The sequence below is a fragment of the Octodon degus genome, unplaced genomic scaffold, assembly GCF_000260255.1.
Source record: "Octodon degus isolate 3935 unplaced genomic scaffold, OctDeg1.0 scaffold00048, whole genome shotgun sequence".
NCBI classification, from domain to species: domain Eukaryota; kingdom Metazoa; phylum Chordata; class Mammalia; order Rodentia; family Octodontidae; genus Octodon; species Octodon degus.
In genome coordinates, this window is record NW_004524624.1 from 5,156,309 (window position 1) to 5,179,478 (window position 23,170).

Below are 23,170 nucleotides of genomic sequence, written 5' to 3' on the forward strand. Positions count from 1 at the left end.
GGGCCAGGATGTCACCTACTGGCTAAAGCTGCTAGCTAAATTGGCAAAGCAGAGAGATTTGTCTGGATTAAGGACAAAGGAGGGGTGGGTGAGTGGGAAGGAACTAGCCAAACAGCACTACCTGTTGGCAGGTTGAGCTGGGTGACTGGTAGGGCAGAGTAGCACCAATAGATTTCCCAGCCCTTGTGTCCCCCAGCTCAGCGCAGCAGTAACAGATAATCAGCAGTTAATGAGGAATCATCTCTTAGACTGGAAATTGCTCCAAACATTTTCTTTCTCCAGTCTTAGGGAAAGGTTCTGGCTTTTGAACTAAGTCAGCAGGCAAGTGTTCTCCATAAGAAGCACAGCAATTCTCAGGGAGATGGTAAAGAGGACTCCCTCAGTTCAAAATTAAAAAGACAAAGGACTAGGGCAGAAATAATTCTCCATTAGGGTCCAGCACTGTTCTGAAATTTAGTGTGTCTGGCTCACAGCTGGCCAGATTCCCTATGTCCATTGCCTGAGACTGAAATCTGAAAGCACCTGAGTGTTTTGAGAAAACGGGTGGGGAATGATGATGATGGATTCATGTAAAAATTCATACAAAAGAAAAGTAAGCTTGCCAATTCTCTTCACTGCTAGAAAGCTAGCTACATTCTCATAGAGCCCAGTTCCTCCTAAATCAGCTGCTTCTCCAGGATATATCTGCAGACTGGGTACAATGCAGATGAAAGTAGCAGCTGCCACAGCCAAAACCTATTCTTGACCTTGATACTTCCATCCACAAAAGAGTTTTGAAGATGCATGTATACATATACATGCATGCCCTCACACAACCAGGAGACACTTGTTTCACATAGCTACTTCTGATGCCACACAGAACATGTTAAAATAAGCCTGGAAATCCAAGGCCCCTCAGTATTTTCTGTTGTTTCCAGGTCAAAGGTTCTTGAAAACAGCTTTGGGAACCTACGCAGCAAGTTATGCTTATAGGACTCAGGCTTTTTTATGTATCTGTGTTTTCCGTTAGTGAGCACACTAAGCCTAGCACACATGAATGCTCCCTCCCAATAGTTCATGGAGTGCCCTCAATGAGGCTCTGCTAGGCTGGAGAAATAGCATCAAGGGCCCCTATGCTTTCCAGCTTGACCAGCGGAATTGAACTCCATGCTTGACTCCAGAGTGGACTTTTTATTGTAAGTTGACTGTGTGTAAAAATTGGGGAAAAGAGATGCAAGTCTGTCTGTCTGCATGGCTGGGGCCAGTTGAATTTCCACACATGGGTCACAAAACCAGAAACCCCCCACTGGCTATTTATCACAAGAGTTCTGAGTACTGTAATACAAGGAAAGAATAACAGTAGAAGTGTTGGGATAGGTCTGTTTTTCAAAGAGGGCAAAGAAAGAAACATAGATTCCCCTCCCCTATGGTACCCTGGGTACAGCTTGTCTGGACGTGTGACATTTACAGGTATTATTTCTGTTGTGACTCTGCACACTTATGACTGGAAGGAGCCTGGTTAAGAGTTGGAAGTGTACTTTGCTCTGGTTTGGGGTCTTGCCCTCTTCCAATAGACCAACAAGTCTGTGCCAATGTCTGTGTACTTCCAGCAGACCAGCAAGACTGTGCCAGTGCCTGTCCAGCCACTATGGGCCAGAGACCTGTCCCTGAAGAAGCTTTTCCAAGGGACCAGTGACTCTGCTCTGTAGTTGCCAACTTCTTATCTTCAGTGGGGAGGGAGGATGGAGCCTTTCCAAGAGCCCTAAAAGATGGGCCACTTTTGGCAGTAAGTCCAGGTAGATGCTGGCCTCCGGCCATCTGCTTCACCTGCTTCACCATGCCTGGTGGTTGGCTGGGAGGCCCTGGAGTCTGCTCAGCTCCTGCAGGAGCTCTTCCTGAAGCCTGAGTAGCTGACTCATACAAAAAAGCCTTGGCAGGAGGCTGAGAAAGAAGTCTGGCCTGGGTGAGTGATTTAACAGCTTGCCAGGTGTGCTCTGAATGAGGTGCAGTTTTCCCAGGTGACTGGAAAAGGGGATCTGACATGCTGCCTTTCTCCAGAGCTCGTGGCATATGCCCCAGACCTTTGCCAACAGGCCATGAACTTGACTCCAACACTGGTATCTTCTCATCAGCCTGTGGTGTGACATCATGAGAAGGGGCCTGTTCTTTCTGGCGAGGAGTTAAGTCTATGAGATCCATCACTAAAGCAGCTCTGTTTTTTGACTGAGTATTCTGGTCCACAGGCCTCAGTGCTTTTTCTTTAGCTACCAGGGTCTGTACTACAGCTGATAGTACTTTCTCAGGAGGTGGAAGTCTCTGAGCCAAAGAGGTGTGGGATTTGTCTGTAGGCCTCTCAGATGTCTGGGGTTTGGGACTGTTGTTGATTAGCAGTCTGTCTGGCGGTGGAAGTCTCAGGCCAGTGGGGGCGGGGGTTTTCTCCAGTGACTGGGGCCTTGGGCTGGCAGCACCTATAGATTTATCCAGCCTTGGATCAGCCATCCCCAGAGGTCTTTCCAGTGGGTGGGACCTCACTGAGGGCGAGGAGCTTGGGCTGGTCACTGGAGAGAGTTTGTCAGATAGCTGTGGTCTTGGTCCTTCCACTGCAGGTGGCCTTTCCAGTGGCCTCTGGTTTGGTAACAAGGTTTGCGATTTGGTCCCTGATCCAGCCAGGTCTCTGACCCTATCTAAAAGCTGGGAGCTGGAGTCACTTCTCTCCAGAGGTCTTTCAGGTAGCAGTGGCCTTTGACAAGTCCCTGCCAGAGCTTTTTTAGAGAGCGGCAATGACTGGCTGGCATCAGCAGGTGACTTATCTGACATCTTGGGCCCCTTAACAGCCATTCCTGACGATTGTTCTGCCAGGTGAGTACTGGGGCTTGGAGACAGCGGCACTGAGGGAGGCACATACTCACGGATCTCCCCAGGTTCTAGAGGGTTGGGCCCACAGGGATCATGCTCAGTACAAGAGAGACGCCCATCAAGTTTAGAAATGAAGAGCATCCCTTCCCGATGTTGCTTGCAGAAGGAGCTGGGACACATCTCACAGAAGGAAGCTGCTTCCTTCCCACAGATGTCACACTGGTGCCAAGGACACTCCCACTTCCCTGAAAATATAAAAAATGAATAAAAGCTTAGGAAAAAGATGTATGTGAGATGAGCCATGGCTCTAAAACAGGTTCAGTTTAGTGGCTGTAACGCCTTTTTCAAACTGCTACCTTTTTCAGAGAGTTTATGCCACTTACCTTCTATTATTCCTTCCCCAGAATTTCAGCTTCCTCCCTCTTCTGTACAAAACAATACATAGAATAACAGCAAAGTATCAAGGTTGAGCAATTATTGACTAAATAAAAGCATGAGTAAATTCATATCTTTAAAGTACTTTTAGGAAGGAAGAAAAACAAAAGCCCAACTAAACCAATCCCTAATTTAGGATGAAGCTTTTGAATACTACTTTCATATTTCTGCAAACTCCACTGTACTGGACACTTTTCAAATATGGATCTCAAAGAGAAACACTTTAGCTATGTATACCCCTGCTTACATGTTTTTTTAACAGAAATAGGAAAATGCTACACAGTTGGAGGAAAAAAAAGGAAACGTATCTTAGTTCAACTTTAAGTCTCAAAACACAAAACTTTCTATACTATTCAAATAGAATCAGTGGAAAAGACTCAAACTCAATGTGAGCTTGTACCTACCTTTTCCCCTTTCATAAGAAATCTGAGTTTTGACTACAGCCAGCATTCCCACCCCAAATAAACTATGTTTGGCCTCACTGTTGGGATACAGGCACAATCAATTATATCACCCCATGTTCATGACTGCCTTGACGAATCAGTTCTCAGATATCTAAGTCCCAAGTTTATATCCTGGCATTCACATTTCAATGTTATATAGCCTAGGGTTTCTATTATTTCATAAACCTGACAAATAAAGGAGAAAGCCAACTCAGGAAGACATTTGGGGCAGGGAACAACTGAAAATCGAACTTAGGACCATGTGCTTACCAGGCAGGCACTTGTTCTGCTGAACTATATCCCTGGCCCATCTTCCTTTTTGACATAATAAAGGAAAGCCAGTTGAGGAAGATATCTCACTTGCACTCCAAGGTTCTATTTCTGTTAATTCTTCAATACAGATCACTAGTGATACATAATCACCTCATCCTGGAATGACTCCCTACTCATCTCTTACTCTTAAAAACAGCATTTCCAAATCCTTCTAATCTTCAAACTCCAAATTATGAGCAGTTATCAACTTATGCAATCACAATATCCTGCCTGAGCAGCTCTCTCACATTTTAACAGATATGACTAGTTTCTTCAAAGCAAAAAAATTTACATCGTAAAAGAAGAGACCTAGTGCAGGGCAAGTTAGGTACACAGTGACTAGAGGGGTGTCACCCCATCTTTCACTGACTAGAACAACCCAAAGGCTTTACTATGGGTTGTTTTTTTGGTAGCAGGAATCAAACTCAGGACCTTGCACTTGCCAGGCAGGTACTATGTTGCTGAGGCTCCCTATCTCAATTTTCATTCTTCTCAAAAAGCATGATTATTATTATTTTTTAATGTATTTGGTACAGGGTCTCATTATGCAGGTCGGATTTGTAGTGATCATCCTGTCTTCAGCCTCCCTAGTGCTGGGATTACAGAAAGGTGTCACCATGCCTGGACTCTGTCCCCAGCTTAGCATGCCCGGGGGCAGGGCCAGTGTGGCATGCAGTACCCAGAATAGAACCCCGGTCCCTGCACTTGCCTAAGCAGACACTTAAAGTCTGCTGAGCTATCTCGCTGGCCCTCTGAAAACCTGGTTTTCAATCCAGTTCCTTCATCTAATCACAGCAACTTATCTCAGTCTTAACTATTTCATCACATGTATTATAGAGAAAAACTAACATTTTTGTGCCACTGGGAAGATGAGACAAATAGAGTACTTGAAATTTAAAAATTTTTTTGCACTTTCTATAATTTATGATTCTAAGCCTTAGTTACCACTTATTTCCAGAATGAGAACATAGACTATATAACTAAACATGAGGAAAAGCAATAGCTACTTTTTTCCATTTAGTAATCAAGTACTATCAGAACCTCAGGATTCTGGCAGAGAACAAGCAGCACTCTATATGGATTCTGGCACCAACCTGCTGGTCGCTTGGTCAGATTGAGACAGTCTGCATGGTAAACTTTGGGGCAGCCCGGTTTCTTGCAGGAGACCAGTTGGCCAGCATCCCCACAGCTGAAACACTCATCTTCTCGTTCTTTTGTGATTTCACCCTGGCTTCTGCGCTTCCCCTGTTGCTTCTTCTTAAATTTTTTTGACTTTTCTTCTGTGGCAATGGGTTGATTCTAGAGGTCAGACATTGAGCAGTCAGCAGTTTGTTAATACCTTAGGTTGTATAACCATGACCAGATTAACTATCCTCTGAGTCTTTTTTTTTTTTTTCCCCCAGAACCAGGGATTGATCACAGGCCCTTGCGCTTGCCAGAGAAGCACTTATTCCACTGAGCTATCTTCCTGGCCCCTCTCTCTGAGTCTTGATCTCTCCTCTAGAATAAGAGAGTTGTTATAGACTACTATGAAGAAAAAGGGGGAGGGAGACACAGGAAAGGCACATGGAACAACATTAATTTAAAACATATGGCAGATAATGGTGTTTGTAAATAGGATCACAGGTCCGCATCTTGTACAGCAATTAACCACTGAGAAGAATATATGCAGTGTATTATTTGTTGAAAAATAAAAAAAAAAAATAAATAAAAGAAGTTTTGCACAATTTCAAAAAAAAATAAAAAAATAAAACATATGGCAGAACTTTTAAAAAATGCTATATTTTATATAGGGTTGAAGACTGAAAATCATTTACTACATGTCTATATTTATCTAATTCAAAGCCAAAGGCACTAGTGTTTGTATATACATGAAATTTCTTACTCAACAAACCTTCACCAAACATTATAAAGACACAGAAAAGTAATTATGACTCTTACTTTGAGTCAAAATAGACCCTTGTGCAGCTAACAGTATTCATCTCCATTCCCTGCAGCCTATACTTGGTCATCAAACCCCGTGACTTTCACCACATTATTCATCTTTTTAAAAATTATTTTTTTAATTTAGTACAGGGTCTACAGGGTCTCACTACACAGATCAGACTTGTAGTGATGCTCCTGTTTTCAGCTTCCCAAGTGCTGGGATTACAGGGGCGTGCCACTATGCGTGTCACATTGTTCATCTTAACATAGAAACATTCAGGACCAAAACAAAAGAAACATTCAGGACCAGTCAGTAACAACACATTCACAACTGGCCAGACTTTGTATGTACTGCTGTTGATTAAGGCCCATTCTATTCTAAAAGGCCAGCATTTCCAATCGGTTCATAGTGATCTCCCATTTCTAAACTTGGACATAGGCTGCCAACCTGTAAAGTCCTTAATGTAGAAACTTGACACTATTAACTTTGGAATGAATTAAAATACTATTTTAATTTATAGGAGACAAATCAGGTGACATCTTAAGTGAACAACTACACAAAAAATGAAATCCATTAAAATATAGAGGTGACTTTCCCCATTTAACAAATAAAAGTGTCTTACTGGGTATTCTTCATTTTTCATATTTTATTGCTCAAAATTGTTTATCTTTTATTGTACTAGGATTAAATTAGGGTCTTCACACTGAGCTACATACCCAGCCCTGTTTTATAGACAAGGTCTCTTGCTAAGTTGTCCAGGCTAGGCTTAAACTTTTGATACTCCTGCTTGAGCCTCTCAGAGTTCAGGGATGGTAGGTGTGTACCATCATGACTTGCTTCCTCTACTTTCTATTTTCAAGTACTTGCTTACTCTAGTTTCTATGCTAATGTACATTTTCAGTTCTTAACCACTTAAAAATTTATCTGAAGTCACTCAGACAGTACATGGATATATATCAACATTCCTAAGTGTTGCTCAGTCGTCTTTTCAACCAGTTTTTGTGTGCACTTGTACATAAGTTTATCTTATATTGACTATTTTTGCATACCTTTAAATTTAACATTTTATTTGCCACTGGTTTGTTTCTATTGAAATCAAATAGTACTGCTTACTTTCTTTTACTAATTTGTGTTTATTTTCTGAAAGTTAACGTATGCTTCTGTGCTACAATCTATAAAAACTCATCATAAGTACACTAGCAGTTTGAGTTTTGTTACTTCTCTGAACACAGTAGTAAATTTTTTTCTTTCTCCCCCACCCACCCACTGTTCTTTTACAACACAAATTTGACACATCTGGGACATTAAGACTAAATACAAGGGAAATGCCAAGAGCTACAAAAGAAAAAAAAAAATTTAATAGTTAGCATATCAGAGAGGAAAAGTCTATGTAATAAAATGGAAAAACAAAAAAGAGGTTTCCTCATTATAAACTATTCATGATACAGAAATAACAGAATTTGAAAGAAAAAGTAAAAAAATTCCAATAGTTAATATTCTACAAGATGGCATGAACTGAGTTGACCAATATCTAGCAAACTATCCTATAATCAAAATATGAAGACAAAATATGTATTTATATATATTATAAAATATATAGTTTTTCTTTTAAAGAAAAGGTTTATTAGGGACTAAGAAATGGGGAACAGGGGCTGGTGAGATGGCTCAGTGGTCTAAAGCACCTACTTAGAACAAGCTTAGCAAAGCAAAGGGACCATGGTTCAATCCCCCAGCACCACATGCCAGCCAGGGCCGCCCCCTGGTGGGCTGAGCTGGACACACACACACACGAATAAATAAATTTTTTTTTTAAAAAAAGAAAGAAATGGGGAACAGGAATATCTCGTGAGAGAGGAGTACTAAGTGAGCTACCTCACAAAAATATTATTAAAAGCTATTTATGTACTTTGTGGATCACACAGTATGGAAGTCATCTGATATTTAATCAACACAGGAGAGTTCAACAAGTTGATTAAAATTTAGATTAAGTCTAACAAGACAAGTGATTACAAATTATGGGACAACAAAATGCTGACCAGGATGTCCATCATGAATATTTTCACCATTATGTTTATTTTTGGAACCAGGACTTGAACTCAGGACCTTGAATTTGTCAGGCAGGGAGCTAAGCTATATCCTTGGGGAGACATTTTACTGCAATCATACCACTCACAGAACAAAAGTAAAGAAAGGCCAACATGGCAGTGCAAAGCATGTTCAAAGAAAGATAATGAGGGCCAGCCAAATAGCTCAATGGATTAAAGTGCCTACTTAGGTAGACACAGGGACCATGGGTTCAATCCCCGGGCCTGCCCTGCCAGCCCCACCCCTGGGGCACATTGAGACAGCAATTGAGACTGGGCATGGTGGTATGCGCCTGTAATCCCAGCTCTTGGGAGGCTGTAAACAGGCAGATCACAAGTCCGATCTATGCAGTGAGACCCTGTACACCCTGTCCTAAAAACAAAGAAAAAAAGAAAAGATGATGCAAAATTCGAAATGAGACTAGATACTGTTGTCCAGATTGTAGCTATATCCAGATATTGGTGCACAATTGCCATCTCCGCACTCTGTGTTATGTATTTAAATATTTTAGGATATACCATACCATACCAAAAAAAAAAAAAAAAAAAGATCTACCATACAAAGTCAATAAATTGAATGAAATTGTCGATTATATTGTTCCTGTTATATTGTCTTTTAAAAATTAATGTTTGTTTGTTTTGTTTGTTTGTAGAACCGGGGACTGAACTCAGGTCCTTGCGCTTGCCAGGGAAGCGCTTATTCCACTGAGCCATCTCCCCGGGCCAAATTAATGAAAAAATACAATACTTGGTTATTTTATATTTAACTGTCACTATAATGTTGAGATTAAGAGACAAAATACAAAACAGGAAATACCCAATTAAGAGTTATCTGTTCGTTTATTTTTTTTAATGTATTTAGTATAGGGTCTACAGGGTCTCCCTACACAGATCAAAGTCACAGTGATCCTCCTGTTTTCAGCCTCCCAAATGCTGGGATTCCAGGTGTGCGCCACCACGCCCAATCTCAATCACTGTCTCAGCACAGCCCAGAGGTGGGCTGGCACTGCATGCTGGGGATCGAACTCCAGTCTCTGAGTCTGCCTAAGTAGGTGCTTTAATCAGCTGAGCTATCTGGCCAGCCATTTTTTTTAAAGGACAAAGTCCTGCTTTGTAATTTATTTTTTTTAATGTTTTACATAATCTTTTTTAAAAACATTTATTTATTTATTTATTTGTTTGTTTGTTTGTTTATTTGTTTTGTGTGTGTGTGGCCAGCTCAGCCCACCAGGGGATGGGGCTGGCTGTCATGTGGTGCTGGGGGATTGAACCGCGGTCCCTGTGCTTTGCTTACCTTAGCTTGTTCTAAGTAGGTGCTTTAGACCACTGAGCCACCTCACCAGCCCCCTGCTTTGTAATTTAGTCTGGCCTTGAACTTGTGAGGATGTCTCTGCCTCAGCCCCTCCAGTCCTAAGATTATAGGCATGTTCCACCGCAGCCAGCCCCACTTTCTATCAACATTAAACCTAAATTCAATGCACATTACCTACGGTAGAGAAATCCTGAAACACCCAGAGGTACCTAATTTATGGTCAGTACTTTTCATAAAAAAATCTTACCACTAAGTCAACAACTTCTGACACTGCTAGTCCTATGGATAACCCACTACTATTATGGAATACTGGACTATATTGGATTATTTTGCTGAATTCACACACCTGACTGGGGAGATGGCTCAGTGGTATAAGCGCTTCCCTGGCAAGCACAAGGGCCTGAGTTCAATCCCTGGTTCCGCCAAAAAAAAAAAAAAAAGAAAACTGAATTCACGCACCTACAATATTTAAATGGCAATGGAATACCCATCTCTAACAAAACTAAACCAAAAAAGAGGATACAAAGGAAGGGCCATTTTATATCTCTTTATACAAATAAATAGGATAGATATATAGCTACTTTCTCTTAATTCAATGAGAAGATTTGTACTAATAGTATTTGGACAGGATATTATGTATGCATCTTGCACTATGAATAACCACTAAGAAGATAACAATATGCAATGTATTAATTATTGAAACTGTCCTATTAATCGGTTTTGAAAACTGTCTCATTGCAGTTTCTCAATAAAATTTTTAAAAAATCTTACCACTAAAAATCATGTTTAAGAGGACTACACAATGGAAAGCTTTTGTTCTGTTTTGTTTTAGAGACAAGGTCTGACTGTGTAGTTCAGGCTGGCTTTGAACTCAGTTGTCATCACACCTCAGTCTCCAAAGTGCTGAGATTATACACAGGCACCACCACATCCACCATACAAAGTTTTTATGTAACACTAAAGAAAAGCAAAATAAAGGTGTATAAATTTATCTAACAGTTAAATAGAATTCATAAGCTAAACTCCATATAAGAAAACCAGGAAGGCCAGATGAGGTGGTGCTAGACTGTAATCCCAGCTCTTGGGAGGCTGAGGCAGGAGGATTGCCACAAGTCTGAAGCCAACCTGGGTTATACAGTGAGTTCAAAGCTTGCCTAAATTACATGGTGAGACCTTTTTCTTTTTCTTTTTTTTGAAAAAAAAAAAAAAAAAAGAAAAAAAGAAAAGAAAACCAGAGAGAGCCAGCTGGATACCTCAGCAGACTAAAGTGCTGCTTAGGCAGGTACAGGGACCAGTGCATGCCGTGCCAAGTGCTGGGGCACTGAGACATGGAATGAGACTGGGCAAAGTGGAACGTGCCTGTAATCCCAGTGCTTAGGAGGAGGCTGAAAACAAGAGGATCACTACAAGTCTGATCTGTATAGTGAGACCCTGTATTAAAAACACGAAAACAGGGAGACCCAATAATGGTTATACTTTGTTACAATGCTAGGAGCAGTATCCTCCCTTTTCATTTATTTTCCCCCATGGGCAGGTACTGATTTTTTAAAGTATCATACTGTGATATTAAGAATCTTAAAGTCAGCTATAGATATTTACAAACAGAAAAAAGATATACAAACATACTTATGACCTTAAAAGCACCTGAAGAGATGTAACATAAACTGAGACCAATGAAGCTGTGAGAAGTAACCCATTTATAGTTACTAATTTACAAATTTTTTTTTTTTTTTTTTTTTTAGCAAAATTAAAGACTGAACACTTCAGGAGTACACCAAAATCTTCCTCTGAATAACAAAACCACACCAATTTGATATTATTTTAAAGAGATATTTTCTTTTCCCTTTTTTTTGGAGACAGGGTCTTGCTATACAGTACAGGCTGGCCTTTAATTCACTATGTAGCCCAGGGTGGCCTCAAACTCATGGTGATCCTCTTGCCTCAACCTCCCAAGTTTCTGGGATAGCAAGCGTGCACTACCACACCTGGCTAAAAGAATGCTGTGTTAAAATAAAGATCCAGCTCTAACATTGAAAAAAAGAAAACCACATCATTGTTCCCAATGTAAAAGTCTAGAAGGTAATACCTTTGGTCTGACACCCAAGAAGCCACTGCAGTTTGGAGCTCCACATTTGCAAACAGTTTTTCCATTCCCAAGACATTCTAGGTTGTAATTGAAAGTAAGTTCAGTGCCTGCATAAGAGACCATGAAAATATTAATATCTACGGTTTTAATGACATTACTTCCTCATTAATAACAAAGGATATTAACTTCTGAAAGAATAGTTTTAGAAAGAAATAGAACATATTAACTCCAATCCCAAATTAATAGTTCAACCATGTAACTATCAGGTATTTATATGGAGCTTCAATAGCTTAATAGTAATATTCAAAATAACCCTACTATAGAGGTATTATTTTTCTCATTTATTTAGCAACCCTCCAAAATATGTTAAAACCAAATCAAACACACACACACACACACACGCATTCTGTATGAGTGTTTCAAGTACTTGTAATACAAGTATGAAGAAAACCTGCTAACAGCTCCCAGGTGAGCATACCTTACCCAGCAGCTTTCATGGGAAAAACAATAATACTAAAGAGTGTTAGGACAGAGTAAACACATCACGTTATGCCACAACCTAGTTGAATGATCTGAATGCTAAGAAGCCCACTTTATAAATGCACAGATTCAATTCCTAGTACCAAACAAAGATAGTAACAGCTGAGGCTGGTGGCTCATTCCTATAATCCCAGCACTAGAAAGCTGAGGTAGGAAGACCACTATACGCTCTTAAAGCCAGCCTTGGGTATATAGTGTAACTGCCTCAAAAACCAAAACCAGCTAACACTTAAAAAGTACCAAGTACGTGAGCAAACTATAGCACATAGTCATGCTTAAGTACTGTTACCTGAATCATTTAGTACTTTACATAAAGCAAATTGCTAAACAAAAAAAAAAAAAAAAAAAAAAGATGAAGAAGAAAAAGAGGGACTAGTGAGTATGGCTGTTTTTTTAAATTTAAGAATTGTCAAAACCTTGAAAATTGTGAAAAGCCTACAAGACTACTGAACATCTGACTGAACCTAGAACTGAATGCAGGACCTCACACTTGCCAGACAGGTGCTATGCAGTGGGGCTATATTCCCAGCCCAGAAAAATTTATTTTTTAATTTGAGCTAAAGGTAAATTTTGGGTTTGTATAGAGGGAAAAACCAGAATAAGTCAACTATGGAAGAGAAAGTCCCAGGGGAGACCTGGAGAGGTGGGAATTTCAAAGGTAGAGCAATCTGTGATGAGTTCATATCAAAATTAAAAGATCTAAGAATGTACTCCCCTAAAACTACCCATGTTCAAACTTGAATATACCATCTTGGGGAAATAAAAGTCACAAACAGACAAACATAAAGTGATATTCACTAATGCTTTGGTTTACAAACAGAAGCATTCCACAGTTTTGTTTGCAAAGCCTGCATTTGGTGACAAACACAACTCTAGCCATCTTTCCCCACACAAACGTGACCATCTTTTCCAAAAATCATAGAGGTCTCTTAAGGTTGTGAACAGTACCAGTGTACTGTATGATTCTGTTTATATGAAGTTAGTAGTCAAATTCAGACATAAAATAATGAACGCAAGAGCAGAGTGTTAGTTGGAGAAGATAAGAGTTTCACATTTGGGTGGGGGATAATAGATGTACAACACTGTGAGTGTACTTAATATATTAAAATTGTAAATCTTAAAAAATGGATAAAGTATACATTTTTACCCATCTGGTAGTACATGTTTGTAATCTCACCATTATGGGAAACGGAGGGAGGAGGATAACAAACTTAAGTCCTATCTGTGCAGTATAGAGAGCTGGTTTTTTTTTTTTTTTTTTTTTTTTTTTGTGGAACCGAGGATTGAACTCGGGCCCTTGCACTTGCCAGGGAAGCACTTATTCCACTGAGCCATCTCTCCGGCCCCTAGAGAGAGCTTGTCTCAAAATTTAAAAAATAAAGAAAGAAAGAGGGTTGGGGTTGTGGTTTTGTGAAAAGTCCTTTTTTTTTTTTTTAGTCCTCATTTTTAATCCTCAGTATTGGGGAGAAAAAAGCATAAATTTTATACCTATTTTGTCACTATGACCAAGTATCAATTCGCAAGCCTTTAGGTATGCTTAGGAATTTGGAATCTTCTTTTTTTTTGTATTTTAGGGAAGGGTCTACAGGGTGTTCTGGGTCTCACTACTAAATAAGACTCTGAGTGATCCTGATCCACCTGTTTTACAGCCTCCCAAGAGCTGGGATTACAGGCACATGCCACCATGCTCAGTCTCAATCACCTCTCAGCATGCCCTGGGGGTGGCACTGGCAGGGCAGGCCAGGGATCAAACCTACAACCCCTGCACCTGCTTGCAGGTGCTTTAATCCGCTGAGCTATTTGGCCAGCCCAGAATCTTCATTTTTGATTGCAGGACATGTGTGAATTTTTGGTGAGAGAATCAATAATTCAAGTTCCAGAATCTCTCATTAACTCTTACCTGCTTTAATGTCACTCAGAGCAAAAAGTCCAACACGGGTATCTCCATTCACAGACCACTTCTGTGTTTCACAGTTGGGCTGGCAGCAATGATTCATAAACCGAGCATAGTTTCCTTTGGGACCAGCATCAATGATTCGGTCCTAGAATTCCAAGATAAAGATGTTTGTCAGACTTCCTGCAACTTCTGTTACTGAGTAAAGTTACTTTAATAGAAGTAACTTTAATAAAACTTTGAACCTTCCAAAGTTGTGGTTCTGAAAGTGTAGCACATGGACCAACAGCAACAACTACCTATCTCTGGAAGGTTATTAGAAATACAAATTCTTGGGTTGTGCTTCAGATATTCTAAAGCAGAAATTGTGTGATAGGGCTCAGTAATCTGAATTGTACTAAGTCCACCAGAGAACTCTCATGATATACACCTACATTTAAGTATGAATGCCTTTGGAAGCAGCAAGCTCCCCATTCTTACGTTCTCAAAACAGGTACACAGCTGGGTACGATAGCACATCCATGTAGCTCTAGTATTCTGAGGGGCTGAGGCAACAACAATGAAAGTTCAAGTATTTCCTACAAAATTTAGGAAGACCCTACTTCAAAATAAAAAAAGTGGGAATGTAGTTCAGTTTGAAGGCCCTGTGTTCAATTCCAAGAACCAACCCCCTTGCAACTTCAAAAATCAACCAACAAAACAAAGAAATCCAATGAGATTTTAATACTGATACAAAACCAGGTGATATGGCCTATAATCCTAGCACTCAGGAGGCAGAGATAGGAGGATCACTTCAATTTCCAGGCCAGCCTGGGCTACACAGTGAGTACAAACAAGTCCGACTACATGCTAAGACCCTGCGTGAATAATTACACACACGTACACATAGATACCAATTTCTTTTCCTAAACTATAGTGAAAATATCTAGATGCACAGATCTCATTCATCATAAAAGTACAACTTAAGTAAAACAACTACTAGCAGGCTGCTGAGATAGCTCAGTAGACTAAGCACCTGCTTAGGCAAGCGCAGGGACCAGGATTCAATCCCGAGAACCACATGTCATGCCAGCCCTGCCCCTGAGTGTGCTGAGCTGGCCAGAGACCAGGTGTGGTGACACATGCTGGGGAGGCAGAAAATAGGAGGATCACTACAAGTGCAAGCTGCGTAGTGAGACCCTGTACCAAATACAATAAGACAGAAAAAAACGAATACTAGAAAAAAGATATTAAAGACAGAAAAAAGTTATACACATCTGTAATTCCAGCATGTAGGAAGTTGCAGCAGGAAGAGTGCCCTGATTTCAGGCCCTGATTTAGCTTGGACTAAAAAGTGAGTTGAGGGACCGGGGAGATGGCTCAGTGGAATAAGCGCTTTCCTGGCAAATGCAAGGGCCTGAGTTCAATCCCCGGTTCTGCCAAAAATAAAAATAAAAAAATTAAAAAGTGAGTTGAAGGTTAGTCTGAACTACATAGTGAGAACCTGTCTCAAAAAAACCAAAAATGTACAATGAAATTAGTGTAACTTAAAGTGCAAGTACAAAGAAAATAAACACTAGAGTATTGAAATTTATTTATTTTTGGTACCAGGGATCCAACATGGAACTTGCGCTTGCCAGGCAGGCACTTAAGCCATTGAGCTATATCCCCAGCTGAAATTTAAAATAAATGCAAATGCAGAATTCTAGGTATCAAAAAATGAAACTCATGAGAAAATTCTTACAACTGTCACAATGACTTAAGCTTCTTTTTACATGGGCTAGGGGAGAGTGGGCACTGAATGCTGAGGCTTTGCATTAAGGTCCATTCCCAATCCTTGTACAATTTATTATTCTGAGGTAGGATCAGACTGTAAGCTGGCCACAATTTTATGATCCTTCTGTCACAGGCTCCCAGATTGCTGAATGCTCAGTACAAAGACCCTGGATTCAATCTCCAGCACTAAAGTGGGAGTAAAAAAAAAAAGTAAAGGCAGCTTTATTGATTTTGGTCAGAAACATGCTTGGACAATCTAGAACCCATATCAAATAATTCCCATAAACATGGAAAAAAAATGACTCAGGCCAAGTGTACAATTTACATATTATACCTACAAACACTAGTGGAGATAATACAAAATTCACCATATTAACTCAGTGGCAACATGATCCATTAACTTACTTTATCTAAGGTGAGCATATAGAAATTAGTGATATCATGTTCTTGGGCATAACGGATTCGGGCTCTGCATTCTTCTTCATCTATTAGTTCACCCACATATTCATTCACAAATTCACCCTAAAACAAGAAAAATTCCAGACTTAATGAGAAAAGCACATAGATATTTACATGGATTTAGAAACTAATGAAGATACGTGGTTCTCTAAATCAATTTATCTACATGCAATTAGTTAATTTATGATGCCTCAACTATTTACTAGTGAAAATTATCCTTTACCATAGACACCAGCAGAAAAAGAAACTGGGCACTATGGATCTACCAGAATAGAATACTTGAAGTAAACTGTAGCTTCCTCATAAAGGAGGTAACAGTCAATATAGAACCAAGTTCAAGTGTAAGAAAGTCAATTTCCTTAAAGCATGTTCATCTTAAAAAAAAAAAAGTATGTTCATCTTCCTTGGAGCTCACCCCACCTAATACCCTACTGCAGTTCACACTACTGTCCTTGATATACTATACTCTGCCTTGCCCAAGCCAACAAGCACTCATCTTCAAAGTCTGAATACATTCTCAAAGCAAAACTACTTACTTTCAGGTTCTGTATCACATGACCTCAGAGCACTGGACTAAAACATAGAGTGATTTTTTTTTTCTGTCTCTCTCTACCTCTAAATGTAAATTTCATGAAAGCAGGACCCATATATCCCATCTTAATCATTGCATCTACCACAATGTCCAAACTCTGAATATGTAATGATTACTTGGCAAGTAACTAAACAAGCCTATGTAATTTACTGTCTTTTCAAAAAAGAAACATCAACTAAATTCTTCAGAAGTTGTAGGCAGAATAAAACTTATTTTATTAAAATGTCAAATACAATTCATATTACACTAAAACTGTATAATATTGTCAAAAACTTATAAAGCTCGGAAAGTTCTACTTGAAGATTTCAATGCTTTTCCATTGGAAGAAACCTCTCTTTCCCTTCATATTGTATGAACCCGACTGTTTTTACCCCACTATAATATTTTATCAAAAAATTACTGGGGGCTGGTGAGATGGCTCAGTGGTCTAAAGCACCTACTTAGAACAAGCTTAGCAAAGCACAGGGACCGCGGTTCAATCCCCCAGCACCACATGCCAGCCAGCCCCGCCCCCTGGTGGGCTGAGCTGGCCACACACACACATAAATAAAATATTTATTTATTTATTTATTTATTTTAATTTTTTTTATTTATTTGAGAGAGAGAGAGAGAGAGAGAGAGAGAGAGAGAGAGAGAGAGAGAGAGAGTGTGGCCAGCTCAGCCCACCAGGGGGCAGGGCTGGCTGGCATGTGGTGCTGGGGGATTGAACCGCGGTCCCTGTGCTTTGCCAAGCCTGTTCCAAGTAGGTGCTTTAGACCACTGAGCCATCTCTCCAGCCCCTAAATAAAATATTTAAAAAAAAAAAAAATTACTAATGCTTTCTTTCCTCTTTTGCTCTTGTTGTTCAAGTTGTCTTCTGCCACCATGAACTATTGTCTCTCTACTATGAAAACCTGCCTTGGAGCCAGCTGATTATGGACTGAAACCTCTACAAACTGTTAGCTAAATGAACCTTTTCCTCCCTTAAAAAAAAAAAAAAAAAAAGACTAACACCTCTTTACTGTGTGCTTATCATCTCCTCTTTACAAGACTTTTTACAAAAGATAATGTGACAGTCTGAGATTTTGTTTTTCCATTCTGCATAGTGAAAAAGATAAGTACATAGAGAAGAAAGCCATTCTTTATCATCTAAACAGAACGAATGAGATGATAAAACACTAAAATTAAGCCCTCCCTCTATGACGAACATTCTCATATTTATCAAGAACTAAATAATTTTATAGAATGAAAATAATTTGATAATGAAGAAGAGTTTTCATCACCTTTTTAATATCTGATTTTGTCCTTAGACCCCAGCCCCTCTGCAATGTGCGGAAAATTTCAACCTCTGGATACTGGCGCTTGCTGAAACACTGATTTTGACAGCGGCCTCCAGCAGGACATACTGTCGGGTGACACTCATATAGCAGCATGCGATTGATGCACTCAGAGTCTATCCCACAAGGGTTTTCATCAGTAGCTTTACAGTTGCAACGGGGAATTTCTGATAAGTCTGCAGTGAAGATCTGTACCCTGCCAATAGGACGGTTCACCTGGAAAACAGCATACAATATTGTACATCAGGCAACTTAAGACAAGTCAGGACCTGTAATATGCGAATTTTGGGGGGGGGTGCATTATGTCCCATTTTACATAATCTCAATCAAGATTTAAGGAGAGAGGGCTGGCAGATAGCTCAGCGGACTAACACACCTGCTCAGGCAGAGCACAGTCGCCAAGGTTCGATCCCTGGCATGCTATGCCGGCCCTGCCCGAGGCACGCTGAGATGGCAATTCAGACTAGGCATGGTGGTGCCTGCCTATAACCCCAGCACTTGGAAGGCTGCAAACAGGAGAATCACTGTGAGTCTGATCTACATAGTGAGACCCTATACACCCTGTACTAATAAAATTTTTTTTTTAAATAAAAGATTTAGGCAGATTCACTAAAAATAAATCCTGACATGATATATAACATATGAATCTCAACTGAACATCAAAGCACTTGGGAAGCTGAAGCTACTTGGGAATCCCAGCTACTTGGGAATCCCAGCTACTTGGGAAGCTGAAGCAGGAAGATCATAAATTGAAGATCAGCCCAAGCAATTCAGTAAAACCCTGCCTAAAGGATAAAAAGGATGGGATATAATGCTGCTCAGCACTAGAGACAGTGCCTAGAGTAGGGAAGCCCTCCCTCCCCAAAAGGGTGAATTTCACCAATATTGTTTTGCTTATGTTGAGACAAGGTTTTGCTATATAGTCCAAGCTGGCCTTGAACATAGTGATCCTCCTGTCTCAGCATCCTGAGTGCTGGGATTATAGGCATATACTACCTATAATGGTGGCTGGCTCACAAAATATTTAAAAACCTAGAAAAGAATAAATTTCAGTTAGTAGGACAAGTAAATAGAGCAACAGGTTTTTGTTACTGCCACATGGTGGCAACACTATTTATTTAGGTTACAGGGATCGAATTCAGGACCTTGCGCTTGCCAGGCAGGAGTTTATGCCACCGAGCTTGAGCTATCTCCCTTGCCTCAACACTTTAGTTAACATACAAAATAACCATTTAAAAAAACAAACCACTGGGGCTTTTGCACAGAGCTACATCTCCAGCTTATCTTTTTTTTTTTTTTTGAGACAGAGTGTAAGTTGCCAAGTAACACAGGCCATGCTCAAAATTATTATCCTGCTGCCTTAGCCTCCTTCCCAAATGCTGAAATGACAGGCATACAATATCACATCCATCTGAATATCTACTATTCTTAAATGCAAATCTTGTAATAGCATAAAAATATCCTTGGGTAATTTGGGATCCTATTTGTGAAGATGGATTTTAATATCTATCATCATACCTTGAAATCTTTTAGAAGAACCATAACTATACCATTCATATCATTTATGCAGTAGCAGGACTAACACTGAAGAGCAGTGAAAATCTAATGATATAAAACTCAAGGTCAAAGATACTAACACTATCAGTGAGATACCTCAGCAGCCTGCTTAGGCAAGCGCAGGGACTGAGTTCAATTCCCAGAACCACATGCTGCACTGGCCCCAACCCCAGGTGTGCTAAGCTAGCTACCAAGACTGGGTGTTATGGCTCACACCTGTAATCCCAGCGCTGGGGAGGCTGAAATCAGGAGGATCACTAAAGAGTCCAAGCTATGTAGTGAGACCCTATACAAAATATATTTAAAAAAAAAAAAAAAAAGATACCAACACTACTCTTTTCTTATTCATGTGATTTTTTCAGAAGACTTTAGAAATACTACAAAGAAAAAAATGGGCGCACTGTCACTGCTGTGAGAAAAAAGTTAAGTCTTCAAAAGACAGCACATAAATAAAATTTGATTAGAAATTGTGGATTTTAGATAAATTTACTTTTCTTTTGGTGGAACTTCTTCTACTTTTGGTGGTGCTTCTTCTACTGAGGCATCTCCCTGGCCCCGATTGATTGATTCACTGACTGATTGATTTCTAGAACTGGGAATTGAACTCAGGCCCTTGCACTTGCCAGGGAAGCACTTATTCTACTGAGCCATCCCCCCAGCCGATAAATTTACTTTAAAGAATATTCTAATAATGTGTATGCTATCACAAAACCCAATAGCATCTTTTTCTTTTTTTTTTTGCAGAACCAGGGATTGAACTCAGACCTTTGTGCTTGCCAGGGAAGCGCTTATTCTACTGAGCCATCTCCCTGGCCCTCCTAATAAATAGCCTCTTAAACATGATAAATATCATAATTTCTTTGTTATGTCACCTTATAATTATTCGTCATACCACACATTCTAGATTATAAATTCTAGTCAACCTAAGAGGACTATTATTTGACTAGGGATATGACTCAGTGGGAGAGCATTTGCCTAGAATGTGATGCCCTGGATTTAGTACCCAGTACCCATAAATAAAGTAGTCAGATATGGTGGAACACGAAGGTAATTCCAACAGTCAGGAGACCGAGGCAGGAAGATTGCTATTAGTGTATATAATCAATAAAATCAACCTACCTACCTACCTACCTTCCTTCCTTCATTGGTTTGAAGGTAGGTAGGTAGGTAGGTTGATTTTTTAAATTTTCTGTTTTTGAAATATTGTAACTGCATAGACCAGACTGAACTCAAGTTTCTGCCTGTTTGTCAAATGGTGGGATTACAACTATGTATAATCATTCTTGGTTCAACAAATTCAAGTTTGATAATTAAATGAGAATACTTACATGTCTGCTTGATAACAATAAACACCTATCTTCACATACACATGTATAGGTAGGTTGAAGTACTATTAATAGTAACTACTAGATTTTATTCCCCAACTTGTACAAGAGCATATACAGATTTCTATTTGACTGTGTAATAGGCTCATGAGGCAGTTCTAGCACCATGTCCTCCTCCCTTATAGCATTCTTTTTTTAAAATTTATTTATTTATTTATTTTTATTTATTACATTTATTTATTGTGTGTGTGTGTGTGTGTGTGTGTGTGTGGCCAGCTCAGCCCACCAGGGTGCGGGGCTGGCTGGCATGTGGTGCTGGAGGATTGAACCGCGGTCCCTGTGCTTTGCCAAGCTTGTTTCAAGTAGGTGCTTTAGACCACTGAGCCATCTCTCCAGCCCTATATCATTCTTTTCTTGCCTATGAAATACATTTTCCAGCACTAATGAAACATATCACTAAAAATCATAAAATAAAGTTTTCTTTACTATCTTGTGGAGCTATACATCCGGCTTTCTCGGGCCAAATGTGATTAATGCCCTGCAGTTGGACAAGCTTATTCTAGAACTAAAAAGGACATTACTCTCACTGACAAATCTGTCCCTAGACTCCTCAAAATATGGGTTAAAACTGTAGATTTTATTAGTGGAGAAATTACACTCACCACAAGCAAGTGGAAGCCACAAACCTAGTGAGTCGGGCAAGTTCTGAGGAAACAGAAGACAATAGCTGAGTTCAGTTACCCATGACTACAGGTATTAAATAGGGAACTGGTGTGTCTATTGTGACTATGAGTTCTTTACCTGATCTCTGCATCCTCAAGGTATTTCCCCTTACTTTTAATCTCTCTACATATGTACATGATATGACACATGAATTTTTAAAATTTAAGAATTTAAAAGTTTGTTACACTAAAATATACATTGTCCCTAATCTCCCTTGAAACATTCCACCTTTTTTAAAACATACTTTTCCCACCATTCTTGCCACATTGTGAAGAAGTTCTGGAACTCCTCATTCTGAGTCCTTTGTTATACTATTGTAGTTGCTTTGATGTCCTGAATCGATTCAAAAACAGTTGTCTTTAATGGTCATGTTGACATTAGGGAAAACCTGGAAGTTGCATGGAATCAGATCTGGTGAATGAACTAGAAAACGTGTTTATCTCCCTGCGTTTCCACCAGATGACATACAACAGCAGCACTCACTGGATTTTTTATTATACCTCCTAAACATCCTCACTAAAAAGGACTTCTAAGACTGCTTCACAAAGTAACAAGGATCATGGGATAAATGTATTCAAAATAAGGGGGAACATTTGAAGGGGACTGACCCATTAGCTTGAACTGCCAGTGGTAAGATGCACGACTGTCCTATTGGGTGGCTTAAACTACTGGTAGTACAATAGTTCTAATAATCTTTATTAATCATTTTACTTATTAATAACAAGTATATCAAATATATACCTATAAATATATCAAATCTAGTCACTGGAATTTGATTGCTGCCCAAATATAAATATTAATAGTACTCATAACAATTTTAAAAAACAGTAATTTAAAAATTTATTTCATTAAAAAAATTCATTTATATTCACGAAGTTTAAAAATTCTATAAATTTTGAAAAGAATATCTTGTAACTATCCTATTCCTGGTGTATATAATATACATTTAAAGCTGCTAAATCACAAAACAGTAATTTTTTAAAAATACATTTTCCTTAAGAAACTGTAATATCTGGTTGCTAAATCAAAAACTTTATTTGTATTACCCTAATCAAAGACCCCAGAAAAAGTGGTACAAACTGCTGGATGGGACAGCCATACACATACTACCAGTAGTTCAAGATAGTGGAAATATTCAAATCAAATCAGAGCTACCCAGGCTGGTGTTAAACTTGTTAAATAGCTGAGACTAGCCTAAACTCATGGTGATCCTCCAGTCTTAGCCTCCTGAGTGCTGGGATTACAGGAATGTACCACCTGAACCCAGGCCTGGCTGTAACTAATTTTAAAAATTTATAACACTTCCTTTTTAAGAAAATGTATTTATTCGTTTGTTTGATACATGGTCTTGCTATACAGTTCAGACTTGTAGTGATTCTCCTGTCTCAGCCTCCCCAGCATAAGGATTACAGGCATGAGCCACTATGCCCAGTTTCAAAGGCTGGCACGACATCTGGAACAGGTACTGGAAATCAAACTTGGGTCCTTGCACTTGCCAGGCAGGTGCTTAGACCACCAACCAATCTCCCCAGCCCCATTTTACTTCCTTTTGAGACAAGATCACCTGATGTAGCC

General features: G+C 39.5%; 1 protein-coding gene across 10 annotated transcripts in view; it reads right to left on the reverse strand.

The window, feature by feature from the left end:
* Positions 1-1,150: 1,150 nt before the first annotated feature.
* Nsd1 (nuclear receptor binding SET domain protein 1) overlaps positions 1,151-23,170 on the reverse strand; it is a 161,452-nt gene continuing 139,432 nt past the window's right edge. For 8 of the 10 annotated variants that reach the window (XM_023716456.1, XM_023716461.1, XM_023716460.1 and 5 more), the window contains exons 18-23: positions 17,937-18,206; positions 16,029-16,145; positions 13,875-14,016; positions 11,435-11,541; positions 5,120-5,324; positions 1,156-3,080 (exon numbers count right to left, since the gene is read on the reverse strand). In XM_023716456.1, coding sequence (XP_023572224.1) covers positions 1,453-3,080; positions 5,120-5,324; positions 11,435-11,541; positions 13,875-14,016; positions 16,029-16,145; positions 17,937-18,206 — 2,469 coding nt within the window. In that variant the 3' untranslated portion in view covers positions 1,156-1,452. Of the gene's footprint in view, positions 3,081-5,119; positions 5,325-11,434; positions 11,542-13,874; positions 14,017-16,028; positions 16,146-17,936; positions 18,207-23,170 lie in introns of all 10 variants that reach the window. The other 2 variants (XM_004632281.3, XM_023716463.1) reach the window with 1 other exon arrangement.